We start from the raw sequence: 16636 nt of genomic DNA, 5'->3' as shown, positions 1-16636 counted from the left end.
GATTCTGAAAAATACATTACCTGCATCAGACACTTTTTGTCTGACACTACACAGTTCATTTCCGTCTTTAGACTTGTCTGAGATAACACTGCCTACAGAAGACAGAGTAGTGCAGTGCAGGGAGCAGCTAGCACAAGCAGCAGTAGAAAAAGTGAGGATATCAAGAATGAGACTTTACAGAAGAAAACTAAAGATAGCTTTCAAATCCTGGCTTAGACGAAAAAAAGATATACTGTTTTCATTTTAAAAAGATCTCTAAAATCTGTTTAAGCATATTCGGACAGAGGTTTAACGAGTTTTGAGTATTTGATGCATTAAACTGTTTATAATAATTTAAAGTAGACCTCTCATGATAGAAATACAAAGCCTACCATTTCTTACTACTTTTAAACTTTTATTTTATTAATTTTTGTCTCAAAACAGATTCTCTGTTCAGGTGCTTTGCCTTTAAGTCCTAGTTCACCTTCCCTGATTTTTAGTAAAAGTAGTGAGAGTACTGTGTCACTACTGAACAGTTTTCTTTTTTGCAGCTGTTCCTGAGAAATCCCCTTTGGAAAACATGACCCAGAGATATGCACACAAAGTATAGAGCTGACAACATACTTCGAGTTCTTTTTCTCTGCTTAGAACCTTCACCTGGCCACACCTACTTTCTTCTTGTGCTTCTTTCTGTGGGGCACAGGAAGGATGTGTGCAGGGCCAGTTCACAGGAAAAAGATTGACTGGGTCCCCCTCCTCCCTTACTACACAATGTGGTGGAGGACTGCGTTTTCCATATCAGGGGCATATCTAATATAGTGGCAGTTTTTATTGGGCCCTAGTTAACTGCAAACCCGGTCAGACATTAGGGCACCCACCAATAGACTTAATAGCTAAGACGACAAACGCAAAGCGGATGCTCTTTTCCCTTTATTCATGGATTGTCCATCATTCCAGCTGTTCTTTTTACCACTGTGAGTGTGGGGGAGTCAGTGCATAGGAGTAAGTGCATGGGACGGGGAGGTCCATGTTTGCCATCGGAAGGGTAAAAAGAAGTAACAGTGCTGCAGGTCAGCAGTGCCGATTATGTGGCAAGTTGTTTTAGTCTTAAAAAAAAAAGTTGTCCCACACTTTTTAAAAAATGTTGACTTCCTATGGATCAGCTAACGTGTCTGGGGGTGATAGATTTTTTTTTTTTTTTATCTAGATATGAATATACTGAATTAACTCAATGCGCAAAGAAATTTAGAAGACTTAACAGAAGTCCTCTGTGTGTTACCGACCAACCAAGCCTAAGGCAATTAGTTACTTCCGTATTATCCCATCTGGAAAGTTTGGCAGCTTTTTGTTATTGTTTTGTTTGCTCCCCCAGGAAGAGCTGACCATTTTTGGAAAGCTGAAAATCCCGGCTTTCTGTTTATGCTTTCTGAGTCGGTACGATGCTCAGTTCCCAAGTTATGGGGTTTTGAAAGAGGGGTGTCCCCTGAACTTGGCTGCAGAAAGTGCAATTACAGAAGTACGGTATGAACCCGACATCAGTGCTGCTCGGATATCCCTTTTTAAAATCTGGCTTGAATTCGGATCCGGATACCCAGATATCCAATCCGAATCGGATATCCGAGTTTGAAATGTTGGAATCCGAATCGGATATCCTAACCCAGTATCCCAGATATTCGCCCGGATTCGGATATCCGGGAAGAAAACCAGAAGTGGGCTTTAAATCGCTTTTAAATTGAGCTCTCTCTCAATGCCTTTGAAAGAGATTTTTGCCATTGAAGGTGATTTTGACTTCTGCTCGGATATTATCCGCCTGGATTTCGGATTTCAGATGGGAAATCTGAGTTTGGTCGGAAAGTGCTATTCGGATTTTAAAAAAATATCTGAATTGCTATTCAAGGATAGTGAAAAAAGTTCGGATTATCTGGGTAGTTCGGATACCCGAATATTGGACTGTCCGACATGATGATAAGCAGCACACTCGGTAGGTCGTCTTCTTCCTTCGCAGTATAAATCTGTGTCTTCAAAACTTATGTCAAGTGCCCCGGGTCTCTCATTACAGATGAAGGAGCAGCGCAGCTATGCACCCTCATCTCCTCTCTTTCTTACTGGCATGGGCAGGATACTCAATTCCACTGTGCTCTTTGCAGCAAAGTGCAGGGGACACCCCCCTCAACTCCCCCCCCCCAGCCCCCCCCCTTAACTTGGGAATGGGGTGCGCATTGACTCAGGACCCAGTGCAAAGAAAAGACCTGACTTTCATCTTTCCAAAAATGGTCAGATCTTCCTGGGGGATCAAACAGAATCAAAAAACTGCCAAACTTTTCAGATGGGATAATATGTACCGGTAATTATTTATAAAATGTTCATGTTTCTAGTTCTCTATTTATTTTGGTGCTTGATGGGGTTGGTTAAACACCATAAATTAATTAAGAAACCAATGTGAATGAAAGCTAATCCAATTGCTTCATTCGTTTTCACTGTGTCATTTACTAAAAATGTAATTCACTCATCAGCTTTCTGAGCAGTTAATCTAAATGCAAGCTTCTTTGGGTAAAAGGTACACGTTTAAATGTAGACTAAGCTATTTCGGGTATATTTTATATAAATGATCAGTTGACGGCGTAGAATTGTCAGAGAAGGTAGTGATGGATCGGATGAGGTGATTTGTATGTGTGACCATGTCTTGTGTCTGCTTCCTGCCTTCTCAGGAAGAAGTGAGACATGAGGTTCTGATTTAGGATTCAGACAAACCAGACCAGCAGATCAGTTACCTCATCAAAATGATTTGTGTCATATACTACAGCATAAAGAAAACTAGAGTCCTACTTTATACAGCTTGTGCAAGAACACATTGCTGTATTTGAAAAATAAAACTAATGGGAGGATACAGCTACACATAGATACTGGAATTTGAGTTGTATGCATCACTACTGTTAAAACCTTACCACAGTGGAGATCTGAACATGCAGCTCGGTTGAATTCCTGTTCACAGATCACCAGCCTCTCTCAAGTCACTGCTTATAATGCGGAGCTAAGAGCTGCAATTAGGCTTCAGCTGCCATCTATCTGTGTAATGTGGTATCTCAGCCGATGTAGTCTTTTGGCATTTTGACTGCACAATTTTTTTTTACAGTTTGTAATGTATTATCATTATTAATGATTTTTTTCCGTTCAACCCCTTTTCTTTGTATGTCTAACATAACGTTTAAATATATTATACTGTATTTGTACGTTCAATTTGGAGACATGACACTGTCCTGCACATGATTAAAAGTCCATAAGCCCTTGCAATCCTTAATAACTTTTGGTGTACTAATGACAAAAACCACATCGTAAATGGTATTTAAGTTCAAATTGACCATTTCACTTTTTCACATACAATGAAGGAAACTCAGATTTATAAAATAAGAGAGGTTTGTTTAGCAGTTGTCATAAGAAAAGTAGAGCCTTGTGTACATACAATCCAATCCGCATAGCGCTCAGTGTTGAAAAGAATGTTGCAGCAACCAATTACCACATCCACTCTTGATCACAATACACCTTTAACAAAATAAAAAAACAACAGATCATAGTACAAGCTGATTGATGAACTAGGTAATCCACCTATGTGTGCTTTTAAACTATCCCCTGATGCAAGGAGCCCCTGATGAGTCAACACACAGGAACCCCTGATGAGTCAGCACACAGGAGCCCCTGATGAGTCAGCACACAGGAACCCCTGATGAGTCAGCACACAGGAGCCCCTGATGAGTCAGCACACAGGAGCCCCTGATGAGTCAGCTGTGCTGATGAAACCGATGTAGTGGAGCTAAGGGAGGCACGCTGGACTTGAGGAAGACAGCTTATAATGCTGTGGCCAGAGGGCTTTTGCATAGACAGTGAATATAAGATGTGTTATGTGGTTTTAATGAGGATCCTATGGATACTTTGTTTTTAATGACTGATTAAAAGGCGCTGGTTTTACCCATGGGGAGTGGTTTGTCTTGAGGGATACCGGATTGCTGATCTCTGGATGAGGGTGATATTTTCATACCTTGTATACACGTTAGATGCTCCTCGGCTGAGGCAGCAGGTTAGGGTGTGTTCAGTGGCTCCCAATCTGATTTTTGTGCTTCCTTGATGTGTCTGCAAGAGATTAGACTCTGCCTACGATATGCCGCTCTGTTATGCACCACCTTGTCAGTTCTCCTCCCCTCTCCATAGCAACTGAACACATTACTAACCTATAGACAAGTGACATGTTTGTGCAGAACTTTGCCCCAAGCTGTCAATCCAAGGGATCAATTATCGATCCTTGCAGGCGACAGTCTGTGTACAAGGCTCGAAGGGAACCTGAAGTGAAGTTCAATACTTAAAGAGAACCTGTACTGAGTAAAAATATTTAAAATAAACACATGAGGTAACTTCAAATGAACATTACATAGTTACCTTGTCATCAGTTCCTCTCAGAAGCTCACCATTTTCTTCTGACAATAATCCCTTCCAGTTCTGACAATATTTTGTCAGATCTGAAATATATCAGTTGCTGTCAGTTATAGCTGAGAGGAAAACTGATGTACCAGGTAATGTCTATGTTTCCCTATGGCTCACGTGGGCGATGTTACAGTTTAACTGTGTGCTGACCAGAAAGCTGTTATGGGTAATGGCCATTTTCAAAATGGAGGACGGAAAATTCCCTTGATCACAGTGAACAAACAGGATGCGGGACAGGAGAAAGACACTGAGGAGTAGACTACATGGAAGGTAAGTATGACTTGTGTATGCTTATTTTGACTTTTAATTTTCAGTTCAGGTTTTCTTTAAGAACAAAGACAAGCTTGTCACCTGAATCCAGCTTCTCCTCTATTTCCTACAGAGCAGGCAGGTTGCAGTGAGTTGTGAACAGGTTCCTCCTACTCCTTACTGAACCAAATCCTCCAAACACTCAGAAGCAATTGAAAAAAAAACTTCAGTCTGCAGAACTGTTATGGCATAGCATCTAGATTACTGACTTAAAACCACCAGAGGGAGAGGTCAAAGAGCTGCAAAGCACTGTTGCCCAATCCTTGCTCTCAGGAGGAGCATAACTGTGTCTGTGGTCTCAAACCGGTAACTCAGAAAGCTAGTGCACATGATCAGGAGGAGAGGAAGTTGAAGGTTTAAAGGTATGGACCTGCACAGTGATGAGCAGGGGGACGATAAGGAGCAGATGTATGTAAAAACAGACATCAGATAGTAATCACAAAATGCTAGCAGCAAAGATATGCAAGAATTGCTGCAGCCCAAAGCTAGTATTGTTGATCAGGACTTTTTCTATCTGAGCATTCTTTTATACTTCTGCTTCTGACAAAACCATCATTATTTTTTACAATTAGATAAGCACTGTATGTAAACTGGGCAGCAGTGTTTACAACCTGAGCAACACATGCATGAGTAACCACATGGGATCCACCACCAGCTTGGATGATCTCCTACTTGGCCTAAACAATTGATCAAGCAGCTGAAGCTTAAAGAACATTATAGGTCCTGCCTGCCGTAATGTCAAATTGGAAAGGGTTCTGCGGTTAGTGACCAGCAGATGCATTTGCCCATCCAAAGGCAATATACTAGCTATACTTGGCACTATACTAGCTATACTGGGGCACTACCTACCCATACTGGGCACTATACTAGCTATACTGGGGCACTGCCTACCTATACTGGGCACTGTACTAGTTATACTGGGCACTATATTAGCTATACTAGCTATACTGGGGCACTACCTACCCATACTGAGACTATACTAGCTATACTGGCCACTATACTAGCTATACTGGCCACTATACTAGCTATACTGGGACACTATACTAGCTATACTGGGGCACTATGCTAGTTATACTGGGGCACTATGCTAGCTATACTGGGGTAACTATACTAGCCATACTGGGGCAACTAAACTCCCTATACTGGGGCAACTATGCTAGCTATGCCGCCGCACCCCAGCCCTCCGCACCTCCCCCCCCCCCCCCCCATAACCCGCTGCGCACGGCACTGGCCACTAGTACACTCCCCCCGCTGTCCCTAGAGAAAGATTTGGTCAGAAAGTGGTCCCTGGCCCGGAAAAGGTTGAGGACCCCTGCTATATTGAATCACACTGTGCAGAGTCCAGGCTAGAGAACTGCTGTTTCTGCTTGCACCAGTGCCAGCTGCAAAATATCTGCTAGTGGATCTCCAGTTGTGGCTACTGCAGCTCCATCGGTGCACAACCACGATTTTGCTTTACTGTCAAAGAACTCATTGAGTGCCTTGAGACAGGGATGGAGGTGGACCTGGTAGAATTTTGTATAAAATGTTTAATGATTTAGCGATAGTTGAGATAAATGTATTCCTTCATCTGTTCATCAACAAATTCCTATATCTGGGCAGCAGGTGAACGTTCAAACTAAACAAAATTGTTTCATTATGTGTTAGAAACTGGAAGGTTTATGTTAAAGTACCTTATTATGTGGTTATGGTAGTTAAACTAGTGACAGGGCTAATGAGTGGCAACAGTCACCACCTTTCACATTTCAAACCACGTGTCTACTGAAAGTAATAACAGCTCAGTTCTGTGTCTTTGATGACTTTGCTTGACCACAGAATGGATCAGTAGAACATTAGTACAGTACAGCGCCCTTGTCTTTGTAGTCCTTTTACTGTATTCACCCTCTCACTGGTTTAAGTATCTTAAAGCGGAATGAAACCCAGCATGTCTTCTTTTCTCTCTCATTCAAAGGGTTAAACACAAGACATAGAAGCTCCCAGATAATGTTATCTTGTGTTTACTTAATTGTATCAAGTGAGGAATGTAAACACTTCTGACACTGCAGACTCTCCTGAACACAGTCAGACAACCAGAAAGCATTTCTGCTTACATTAGAAGATGAATAAAGCAGTCATGAATAAAATGCAAAGTCAGCTCTCAGAGCAAAAAAAAAGTGTACTTTGGAAACTTGTAATTTCTAAATGAATAATAATACTTATGCACAAAAGCAAATATGATAACCATATTGGATATAAAAAGTAGGAAACTGTGTTTTTACTGAATATGATGTCAGGGTTTCATACCGCTTTAAGCTAGTAACAACTTGTTTTACATTTTATCGTAGTTACGGTCATTTAGATTTGATGCTCCCCATAACTTTTTCACCATAACGGCCATCATGAGTGATGCCTTTTTAAATTTGATCTTTACATTGGTTTAAAACAGTCCATAGTTGCTGCTCATTGAAATGTATTTGTAATGGTGACCTTAGAGGGTAACTTTTGCTTTATAGCACATGTGCCCTTTTCAGAAGCAGTAAAAAAAAGTCTATTGCAATACTCTTGTTGTACATCGATCTTCATTACCCCGAGGCACTACTGCTTCCGGTAATCTGGAGGATAAGAGGGTCACGTGAGGGCACAGATGGTAGATGTGCTTTTATTCCAAATAATGAAAAGTGAGTATTTTCTCCTTCCATCTGTGCCCTTTAGTTTGCCTGGTCATCAGGACTTCGCTCTGTATTTACTGCACATGCAGTATGTCAGTGTCTCCATGCATACAGAGTAGAAGAAAATAGATTTCACATTTTCTTCCTGTTAATATGGCCATAGACCAAAGATGACCTGATGCTTTTACACTGATTTGGGAATATCCGCAAACTAACCACTATATCCTTCAGAATTCTATCAGAAATTTGAACAGAATGTATCAAAAGTCTCAGCTGTAGTAGTTTTGTACAAATTAATAAACAGTACAAAAACTATTGTTTCGCTGCACTAACTTAACACATTAATATTTTTTGATTGAACAGTGTTGATCATTTTTATGGGGAAAGTTACTGGCAGATTCAATCAAAACTTGCTGAATTTGATCATTATTGATTGGAACAGTGAACACCTCCATCATTACATCATTACAGCAGTAAACTTTCTTTACAGCTAATATTGTAGTAAACAAAGTGACAATAATGCTTCTGTTTTAAATGTCTCGTTATCCAGCCGATTTATAGTAATTTTCTACCTCTAGATAGTGTACTGGTTAAGGACTCTGCCTCTGACACAGAAGACCTGGGTTCGAATCCCGGCTCTTCCTGTTCAGTAAGCCAGCACCTATTCAGTAGGAGACCTCGGGCAAGACTCCCCAACACTGCTACTGCCTATAGAGTGTGTCCTCGTGGCTGCACCTCTGGTGCTTTAAATGCACCAGGAGAAAAGCTACATATAAATGTTCTGTGTCTGCCTGTCTGATGGCACATAGTATTTAACCACTTATCGGCCCTCCATTGAAGAGTTAAAATGGGCCCGGGGGACAAGTGCTCAAATAGGAAGTTTATAAACACTTATTGCCTTAAGTAGTTAAAACTGCCTGAGCTCCACACTTTTGTTGGAGGTTTGGGGGTCTTGGAGTTGAATACTTACCAGCACAGCCATAATTCATTATATAGTTGATGGAGACACACACACACACACACACACACACACACATACACACGTTTTTTGATTGATATTTTTATTTTTTTACAAAATCCTGCCGAAGCTGTGGCCACACCCTCCTGCATTGCTGATGACTGGCTCTCTCTTTTATATTGGAAGTACATTTTATTGCTAAAACATGTATGCATTTTTTTAGTAGGAGTGCAATTCCTATTTAACCACTTCTGACCATTTTTTTCACATTTTAGTGCTGTTCCCCTTTGTTCATCAATAACATTCACTACTTATGTATCACTCCTAAATGATCTATACAGGTTTTTTTAGGACAAATTCGGCTTTTTTTGTGTGATATATTTTTCCAGTAATTATTTCATTTTCAATGCATTTTAAGGGTAAATATGGAAACAAAAAAAACACCACTATTTTTCCATTTTCATCCATTATATTTTTTAAATAAGCAGTGCCATTGTAGATAAAAACATATTATTTTGCCTAATGATCCTAGTTATTAAAACATGTAACTTATTTTGTCTCATTGTATCAATAATTACAAGCCCTGATAAAAAATAAATAGAAATAACAGTACTATACCCTAATGACATATATATTTAAAACACTGAGTCCCGGAAGTAATGATTTATGGATTCTCTTTAATATCCTGTCGCTTTTTTTTTTTTTTTTTTTTTTTGGTACAAAGTAGAGAGAAGAAGCTGGCACCATCAACTTCAATTATGCTCTTTTATCGCCCTGCCCTTTCCCCGAGCGTGTACATTGTTTCCCTTCAGGAGATGATGCACTCAGTTAGCCGCACTGCCAGATGACATTGCGTAGTGAGGTTGGTCTGACTCTAATGCATTATTAGGAGGTTGGCATCCAGGTCAGCGCGCCTATCAGCTTAAAGCAGCATATGTTCCCCATCAGGTCTGCTTTACTGGGACTAACAGTGATTGGTCAATTTGTATTAATGCTTGTGAATAGTTGCTACGAGCTGTACTGGGTATATAAAGCAATGTTTGTTAACACACTGTGTCAGTCCACATACAGATGAGCTTGAAAAAGGAGCTACGCTCCGAAACGTCACTGTTTTTCCTGTATGTGACATTACAATAAAAGAGCATAATTTAAGTCGATGGTGCCAGCTTCTTCTCTCTGTTTGAAGTTTGACCCCGAGTGCTGCATGTCTAGCTGAGCACATCGCAATTGAAACCTTGGATGGTGAGTTCCGATTCTTATATAACATTCATTTAGGTACAAAGAATATAAAAATAATAATTTTATTGCTTTTGCTTCAGTTTGACACTAAAAAGAATTCACATGACGTAGGTCTCAACCTTAAAACACCCTAAAATCTATTATACTACTTTTCATGGTGGAAATTATACCAAATATGTCTCAATTTAATGCTATCTAGACATTTATCTGGCTATTAACTACAAAGTGTGCACATGGCTTCCTACAAGCCGATTTTTTTTCACAAAGAAGAATCTGATAAAAATCAGATAAAGACCATAAGACCAGAAAAATCAGATCAGATAAAGACCACAGACCAGAAAAATTAGACCCAAGCAGGTATCTAACTCACAGTCCATCAATTATTATTATTATTGATTTATAAACCACCAACATATTCCATGGCGCTGTACAAAGCAAGAAAACAAAAAGGGGTACATGATGATACAGACAATAATTTACATCAAATATGGAGAATGGTACAAAATACAGAACTGGTGGTTACAATGACAGATGTAGCATGATTAATAAAATTTATAACAGAGTGCAAGCTATGAAATGAACAACAAAATCCAAGACACATATGGGTGAGATAGCCCTTCCCTTGCGAGCTTACAATCTAAAGGAACGGGAGGGGGGACAAGAGGTGGGGAGGTATGCGGTATACATACAGGCACAGTGCCTGTTAAGGTTATCTAGTAAGGAGTAAAACTTTGACAGGTTGAAGGGGAATGGCCTAAGTTAGAGCATATGTTTGTCTGAGAAAGTGAGTTTGGAGGGAGCGTTTTAAGATTTCAAAGGTTGGCAAGTGACGGATGTGCTGTGGAAGGGCATTCCAGAGGATGGGTCAGCCACATGCAAAGTCTTGTATAATTGAATGCGAGGAGGTAATTCTAGATCAATTAATCCTGCGTGTTCCTTGAAACTTAGTTGATTTTCTAGATTTTACTAATGCTTTCCCACCTATCAGACTACACAGAAAACCCATCTAATAGAAGAATAAGGTTAAATACATTTTCATAGCAGTGGTTCCAAGTTCTTCCTTCCCAAAACCTTCTTACCTGAAGGCAGGATCTCAGCACTACGAGTTAAGTAACACTTACCTGCCTGCAGGGAATTATAGGATGGCTAGACTGTTAGGACTCTTTTTTTTCCATTAGGAAGCCCAATCGCGTTGCAATGAAATCATGCTTCTTTCCAATCTCCATCACCACGATCCATCAGGTGTACAGCGCAATTGCGGTCGGTTTTGCAGTTTGCCCCAGGAGTAAAAAAAAAAAGCAGGAATTGCCAAATCGTTAAAATGCTATGCGATTTTATTATGCCCCTGTACAAAGTATATGAGCTGAATCACACAGAAATGCGGCAGGACGACAGTTGTGATTGGGAGAAAATTACGCTGCAAACAGATCACACAAATGGACACAGTCAACACGGATTCTATCAGTTTAGCTGTACCTAGCATTCTGTAATGCTAGTAGTGGAAAAGGGCACTTTGGTTTCTTCACAAGCCTTGGGAAGAGCCTTGCCAGCTCTCGTATTAATAGCCCAGGAGAGGGGGAGAACGGAGAAACTGATCCCTGCATCCATTATCAGGTGCGTGCGAGACTCCTGCCCGTCCAGCCTGCTGCCTGCTAGCGAATGTAATGCCTATCAGCAAGCTCGTAATGCAGGGCCGGCGGCCGCGGATGGAGCGGGTCTCAGCGCATCTAAGATATGTTTAGGAAGAAGGCCACAGAGGAGAGCAGAGGGGATGACAGGAGGAAGTGTAACTGAAGCAGGCAGCTGCACAGCCCATGGGCGGCATGATTGAGTAACATTATAGATGCTGGTCAGTTGTCACTTTTTGCACTATTGCTGCATACACTTACTGCCCCTTAGGCGCCCTAGGCCATGGCCTAGGCAGAAATCCGGCCCTGCATACGCGTTTGTTTTTCCTAATTTCAAAATGGTATTTTGCTGAATGCTTTCATGCAGATATTCCAGAATAGCTGGTGAATCTTTTAAAACCCCTACTATTCTGCTTTAGGATTATTAAACAAGGGCAATTTTATATTTATTTGCAATGTAACACTTCAATAGTGTGCACAAACTGCAACTGTGTTTATTACCTGTGTAAAGGAAACTAATTGTAAAGCTGTGATCTGAAATATAGTAAGGTGAGATCTAACTTTTCTTTTTCTTCTGTCATGGGCTGAATATCTTAGACAATTTATCTGCAGTACATTCTCCTTATACATTTCCGTGGAAAATCTACTGTAGACACACTGACACGTATTACTTGTTGCTGCCTATTAATGTATTCTCTATAGGGATAGAAAGACATCGTCCTCTTCCATCACAAACTGCAGTGTAAACTTGGTGGGATCATAACTATAACCCAAAAAATGCTTTAAGTTTCACCCTAATCTGAAATCAAGCACATCAAATTTCAAATGATATGTAATAAATATTGATGATAACATAAAATCTGGATGCTGATTCTGCTACTGCTGATTGATTTCCCATTTTACGTGATTTGCTTTTGTGACATGCAAGCGGGTGGACAAACCACACCAATCGATGGTAGATACTGGCTTTCTAGATGACTATTACTAGACATAAGCTAATATTAGCCTGACTATTTTGTTTCCACAGATTGAAACATAGTAATCAAGCAGGGCTCTACTTCACTGTTCTCAGCATTTTTTCTTAAACAAGCCAAAAAAATAAATAAATGTATGACCTGCTTGTGAGAGTCTTAGAATTCAGTATCTGCTGCCGATATTACGAGAGCATAAAATATTAAAAGTGCATGCTGTACTGACTGCCCCTAAGCAGCAGTAACACGCCTGGCTGCACAAATATTTGCCTAATCTGAATAACCGTTCTCCTGGTGATACTCTGCTGCTGTTAATTAAATTGCAATCATAGCAACTCACTGTAAGCTTTACTAATTCTAGATGCTTCCACTCCATGCTCGCTACGTTAAAATTACATGAAATCTTTTAGTGCCAATCTAATGCATATCCATTTTCTTAGAGTGGCATGAAAGGGAACCAAATGTTCACCTGGCCATTATTGGACCAATGGTAAGTCTGACTTTACACACATAGAGATATTACTATGTATAATTTGGCATTTATTATATATTGTTGTAAGTCTTTTTTTTCTCTTAAAGAGGAACTCCAGTGAAAATAATTTAATATAAAAAGGTGCTTAATTTTTACAATAATTATGTATACATGATTTAGTCAGAGTTTGCTCATTGTAAAATCTTTCCTCTCCCAGATTCACATTCTGACATGTATTACATGGTGACATTGTTACTGTGGGCAGATTATGTAGCTGTTCTGGCTTTAACAGACAGCTATAAACAGCCATTTCCTGTGTGTGTCATTGTTACATTGTGGCAGTTTGCCCAGAGTACCGTACGGTACCAGAGCCTCTTGTGGGAGGGGTTTCAGCACAAAATCAGTCATACAGCGCCCCCTGATGGTCTGTTTGTGAAAATCATTATATTTTTCATGTAAAAGTGGGTATCAGCTACTGATTGGGATAAAGTTCAATTCTTGGTCGGAGTTTCTCTTTAAGTTTGTTTTGTATCTTTCTATATTCTGATATGTGTTCCTTTCCACTCTTGGTGCTCTAGGATTTTACAGTCCTTTTATTGTCCTTTTGAGCATTTATGGATGATGTTAAATAGAGATTATCAATGAAATGCTAAATATTTTGTGTGGCCCTCAAATTTAGTGCAAATCATATCGAACTAACTTGAAAGTGGGTCAATTGCAATTGGCAGAAAGTGTCTAAATATTACACCAATTAAAGATTATTATTATTATTATTTTTTATTTATATAGCACCAGCATCATCCGTAGCGCTGTTCATAATACAAACAAATAATGGGGAACAAATATACATAAGAAATACAAGACACTGTACAGTCATGACATTGTACAGAATAAATATAGATAAATACATAGTTGATATGTAGTTGGTACATGTACATATGTTAAAATAACAGCAGTATGAGAAATACTAGGAGGAGGTCCCTGCCCTTACGGGCTTACAATCTAGAGGGTAGTGGGGAGGAAACAAATGCGAAGGAAACACAATGATTAGTGGGTTAACCAGTGTGCCTTCAGTGCTGCCTAGAGCAAATTATAGGCTTTTCTGAACAGGTGTGTTTTCACAGTACGTTTGAAGGTTTCCAGACTCGTGGCATGACGAACCGGCTGAGGGAGGGAGTTCCAAAGGAGAGGGACAGCCTGTGAGAAGTCTTGGATGCGAGAGTGAGAGGAGGTGACTAGGCTAGAGGACAAAAGGGTCTCCTGTGAGGAACGGAGGGTCCGGGCGGGGAGGTATCTGGAGATTAAAGAGGAATTGTATGGAGGTGATAGCTTGTGTAGAGCTTTGTATGCAAGTGTGAGAAGTTTAAACTGGATCCTTTGGGCAACTGGTAGCCAATGGAGGGATTGGCAGAGAGGGGCTGCCTCAGAGGATCTAGAAGAGAGGTGGATGAGACGGGCCGCAGAGTTTAGTAGGGATTGGAGAGGTGTCAGTCTGCTTTTTGGTAGACCACAGAGTAGGGTGTTGCAGTAGTCAAGACGGGAGATGATTAGGGCATGCACAAGCATTTTAGTTGCTTCTTGTGAAAGGAAGGGACGGATTCTGGAAATGTTTTTGAGATGGAAGTAGCAGGAGGTAGTTAAAGTGTTAATATGTGGTTTAAAGGAGAGCTCAGAGTACAGAGTTACCCCTAGGCAACGAGCTTTGGGGGTTTATGCTATTGGGGTGTTATCTACATTGATTGTGACAATGGGAGGTGGAACAGAGAGCGAAGGTGAAAATATCACAATCTCCGTTTTGCTCATATTGAGTTTAAGGAAGCGGGATGACATAAATGTAGATACAGCAGATAGACATTCGGGGATTTTTGATAGTAGTGTGGAGAGGTCTGGGGCAGAACAATACATTTGGGTGTCATCAGCATAGAGGTGATATTGAAACCCAAAAGAGCTTATTATCTGTCCCAGGCCATGGGTGTAAATGGAAAAGAGGAGGGGTCCAAGGACTGACCCTTGTGGTACTCCCACAGACAGTGGGCGTGGAGAGGAGTTGGTATTGGCATAGGAGACCATGAAAGAACGTCCAGACAGGTAAGAGTTGAGCCATGAGTGTGCTAGGCCCTTGATTCCCAGTGTTGAGAGGGTCTGGAGAAGTAGGGTATGAACAACAGTGTCGAAGGCAGAGGACAGATCTATTAGTACCGAAAATCTGCCTTTGGCTTTAGCAGCTAGGAGGTCATTGGCAACCTTAGTGAGAACGGTTTCTGTAGAGTGTTGAGGGCGGAAGCCAGACTGGAAGGGGTCCAACAGGGAACTAGCAGAGAGAAAGTTAGACAACTCTGAGTAAATGTGGCGTTCCAGAAGTTTGGAGGCAAATGGAAGGAGAGAGACTGGGCGGTAATTAGAAAAGGCAGTAGAGTCTAAAGAGGGTTTTTTGATTAGTGGTGTTATGATAGCTTGTTTAAATAAAGAAGAAAAAATGCCAGTAGAGATGGAAAGGTTAAACAGTGTTGTTAAAGCAGGAATGAGGGGGGAGGAGAGCTGGGGGATAAGATGAGAGGGAATAGGATCTGAGGTGCATGTAGTAAGATTAGCTTTAGAGATTAGTGAAGAAAGACGCTGTTCAGTTAAGGCTGAGAAGATTGTTAGCGGTGAGGAGGTTTGAGTGGGTGATTGGTTATGTGGAGAGGGATAGTTGATAGTAGGGGAGCTGCCGGGCAGAGAGGAAAAAGGAAGAGGTGATTGGACCGGTGAAGAGGGTTGCTTTTGAAAGCTGTTCTGTAGTGTTTCAATTTTGCTCACAAAATATGCTGCAAAGTCTTCTGCAGACAAGCTTGTGGTTGTAGGGGGAGGCGGGGGTGGAAAAGAGAGCTGAAGGTGTTGAAAAGTTGTTTAGGGTTATGGGATTGTGAAGAAATGAGTGTAGAGAAGTATGACTGCTTTGCAAGTGAGAGAGCGTCCCTGAGCTGCAGCAGCGTGTTTTTATAGTGGGCGAAGTCATCTGCATTGGAGCTTTTCCTCCACTGACGTTCTGCTGCCCTGGACTGTCTTTTCAGTTGTTTGATGGGATCAGTCAGCCAGGGCTGGGGCGGAAGTTGGTGAGAGGGGCGGCTGTGTTCATGACAGCGGTGACTGTGGTGGAGTAGTAGATGGATGCTGACTCGGGGTCAGTGTAGGATGACAGGGAGCCCAGGGGTTTTAGAGAGTCAGCTAGGGAGCAGAGGTTGATGTTGTGATAATTCCTGCATAGGCGTGATGGCTGCACTACGGTAGCTGGAGGAGGCAGGGAGGGGCTGATTGTAAAAGTTATGAGATTGTGATCTTAAAGGGGGAATAAGGAGTTATTAAATGTGGAAACTGGGCAGAGCCGGGTAAAAACTAGGTCCAAAGTGTGGCCATCTTTGTGGGTGGAGGTTGAGGACCACTGGGAGAGGTCATAGGATGAGGTGAGTGAGAGGAATTTTGTGGTAGTGGAACAGTTAGTGTCTATGGGGATGTTAAAGTCCCCAATGATGATGGAAGGAATGTCAGTGGATAGAAAGTGGAGAAGCCATGTTGAAAAGTGGTCAATGAAGGTGGAGGCTTGTCCAGGAGGCCGGTAGATGACAGCAACCTGGAAGTGGTGAGGGGAGTAGATGCAGACAGCATGAGCCTCAAAAGAAGAGAAAGCCAAAGAAGGTGCAGGTGCAAGCGGTGTAAAGGAGCAGTGTTCGGAAAGAAGAATTCCCACCCCACCCCCATGTTTGTCACCTGATCTCGGCGTGTGGCTAAACTTGAGGCCACCGTATGAAAGGGCAGCTGGAGACATAGTATCAGATGGGGTTAGCCATGTCTCAGTGAGCCCCAGGAAGGTGAAAGCATTAGCGATGAACAGATCATGGACATGGGCTAGTTTATTGACTACAGAGCGTGCATTCCAGAGGGCCCCAAATATGGGAGGGGGAGAGCTGGGAAGGCAAGGA

General features: G+C 41.4%; 1 protein-coding gene across 1 annotated transcript in view; it reads left to right on the top strand.

Annotated features, from left to right (window-relative positions):
* The window catches only part of GLT1D1 (glycosyltransferase 1 domain containing 1), a 143111-nt gene that overhangs the window by 80011 nt on the left and 46464 nt on the right, over positions 1 to 16636 (top strand). Inside the window, exon 8 of the mRNA XM_068271598.1 lies at positions 12646 to 12695. Within this exon, the coding sequence (XP_068127699.1) occupies positions 12646 to 12695 (50 nt within the window). The remainder of the gene's footprint in view (positions 1 to 12645; positions 12696 to 16636) is intronic.

Source organism: Hyperolius riggenbachi, chromosome 1 (assembly GCF_040937935.1).
Source record: "Hyperolius riggenbachi isolate aHypRig1 chromosome 1, aHypRig1.pri, whole genome shotgun sequence".
NCBI lineage: Eukaryota > Metazoa > Chordata > Amphibia > Anura > Hyperoliidae > Hyperolius > Hyperolius riggenbachi.
This window is presented reverse-complemented; position numbering and strand designations above follow the sequence as displayed.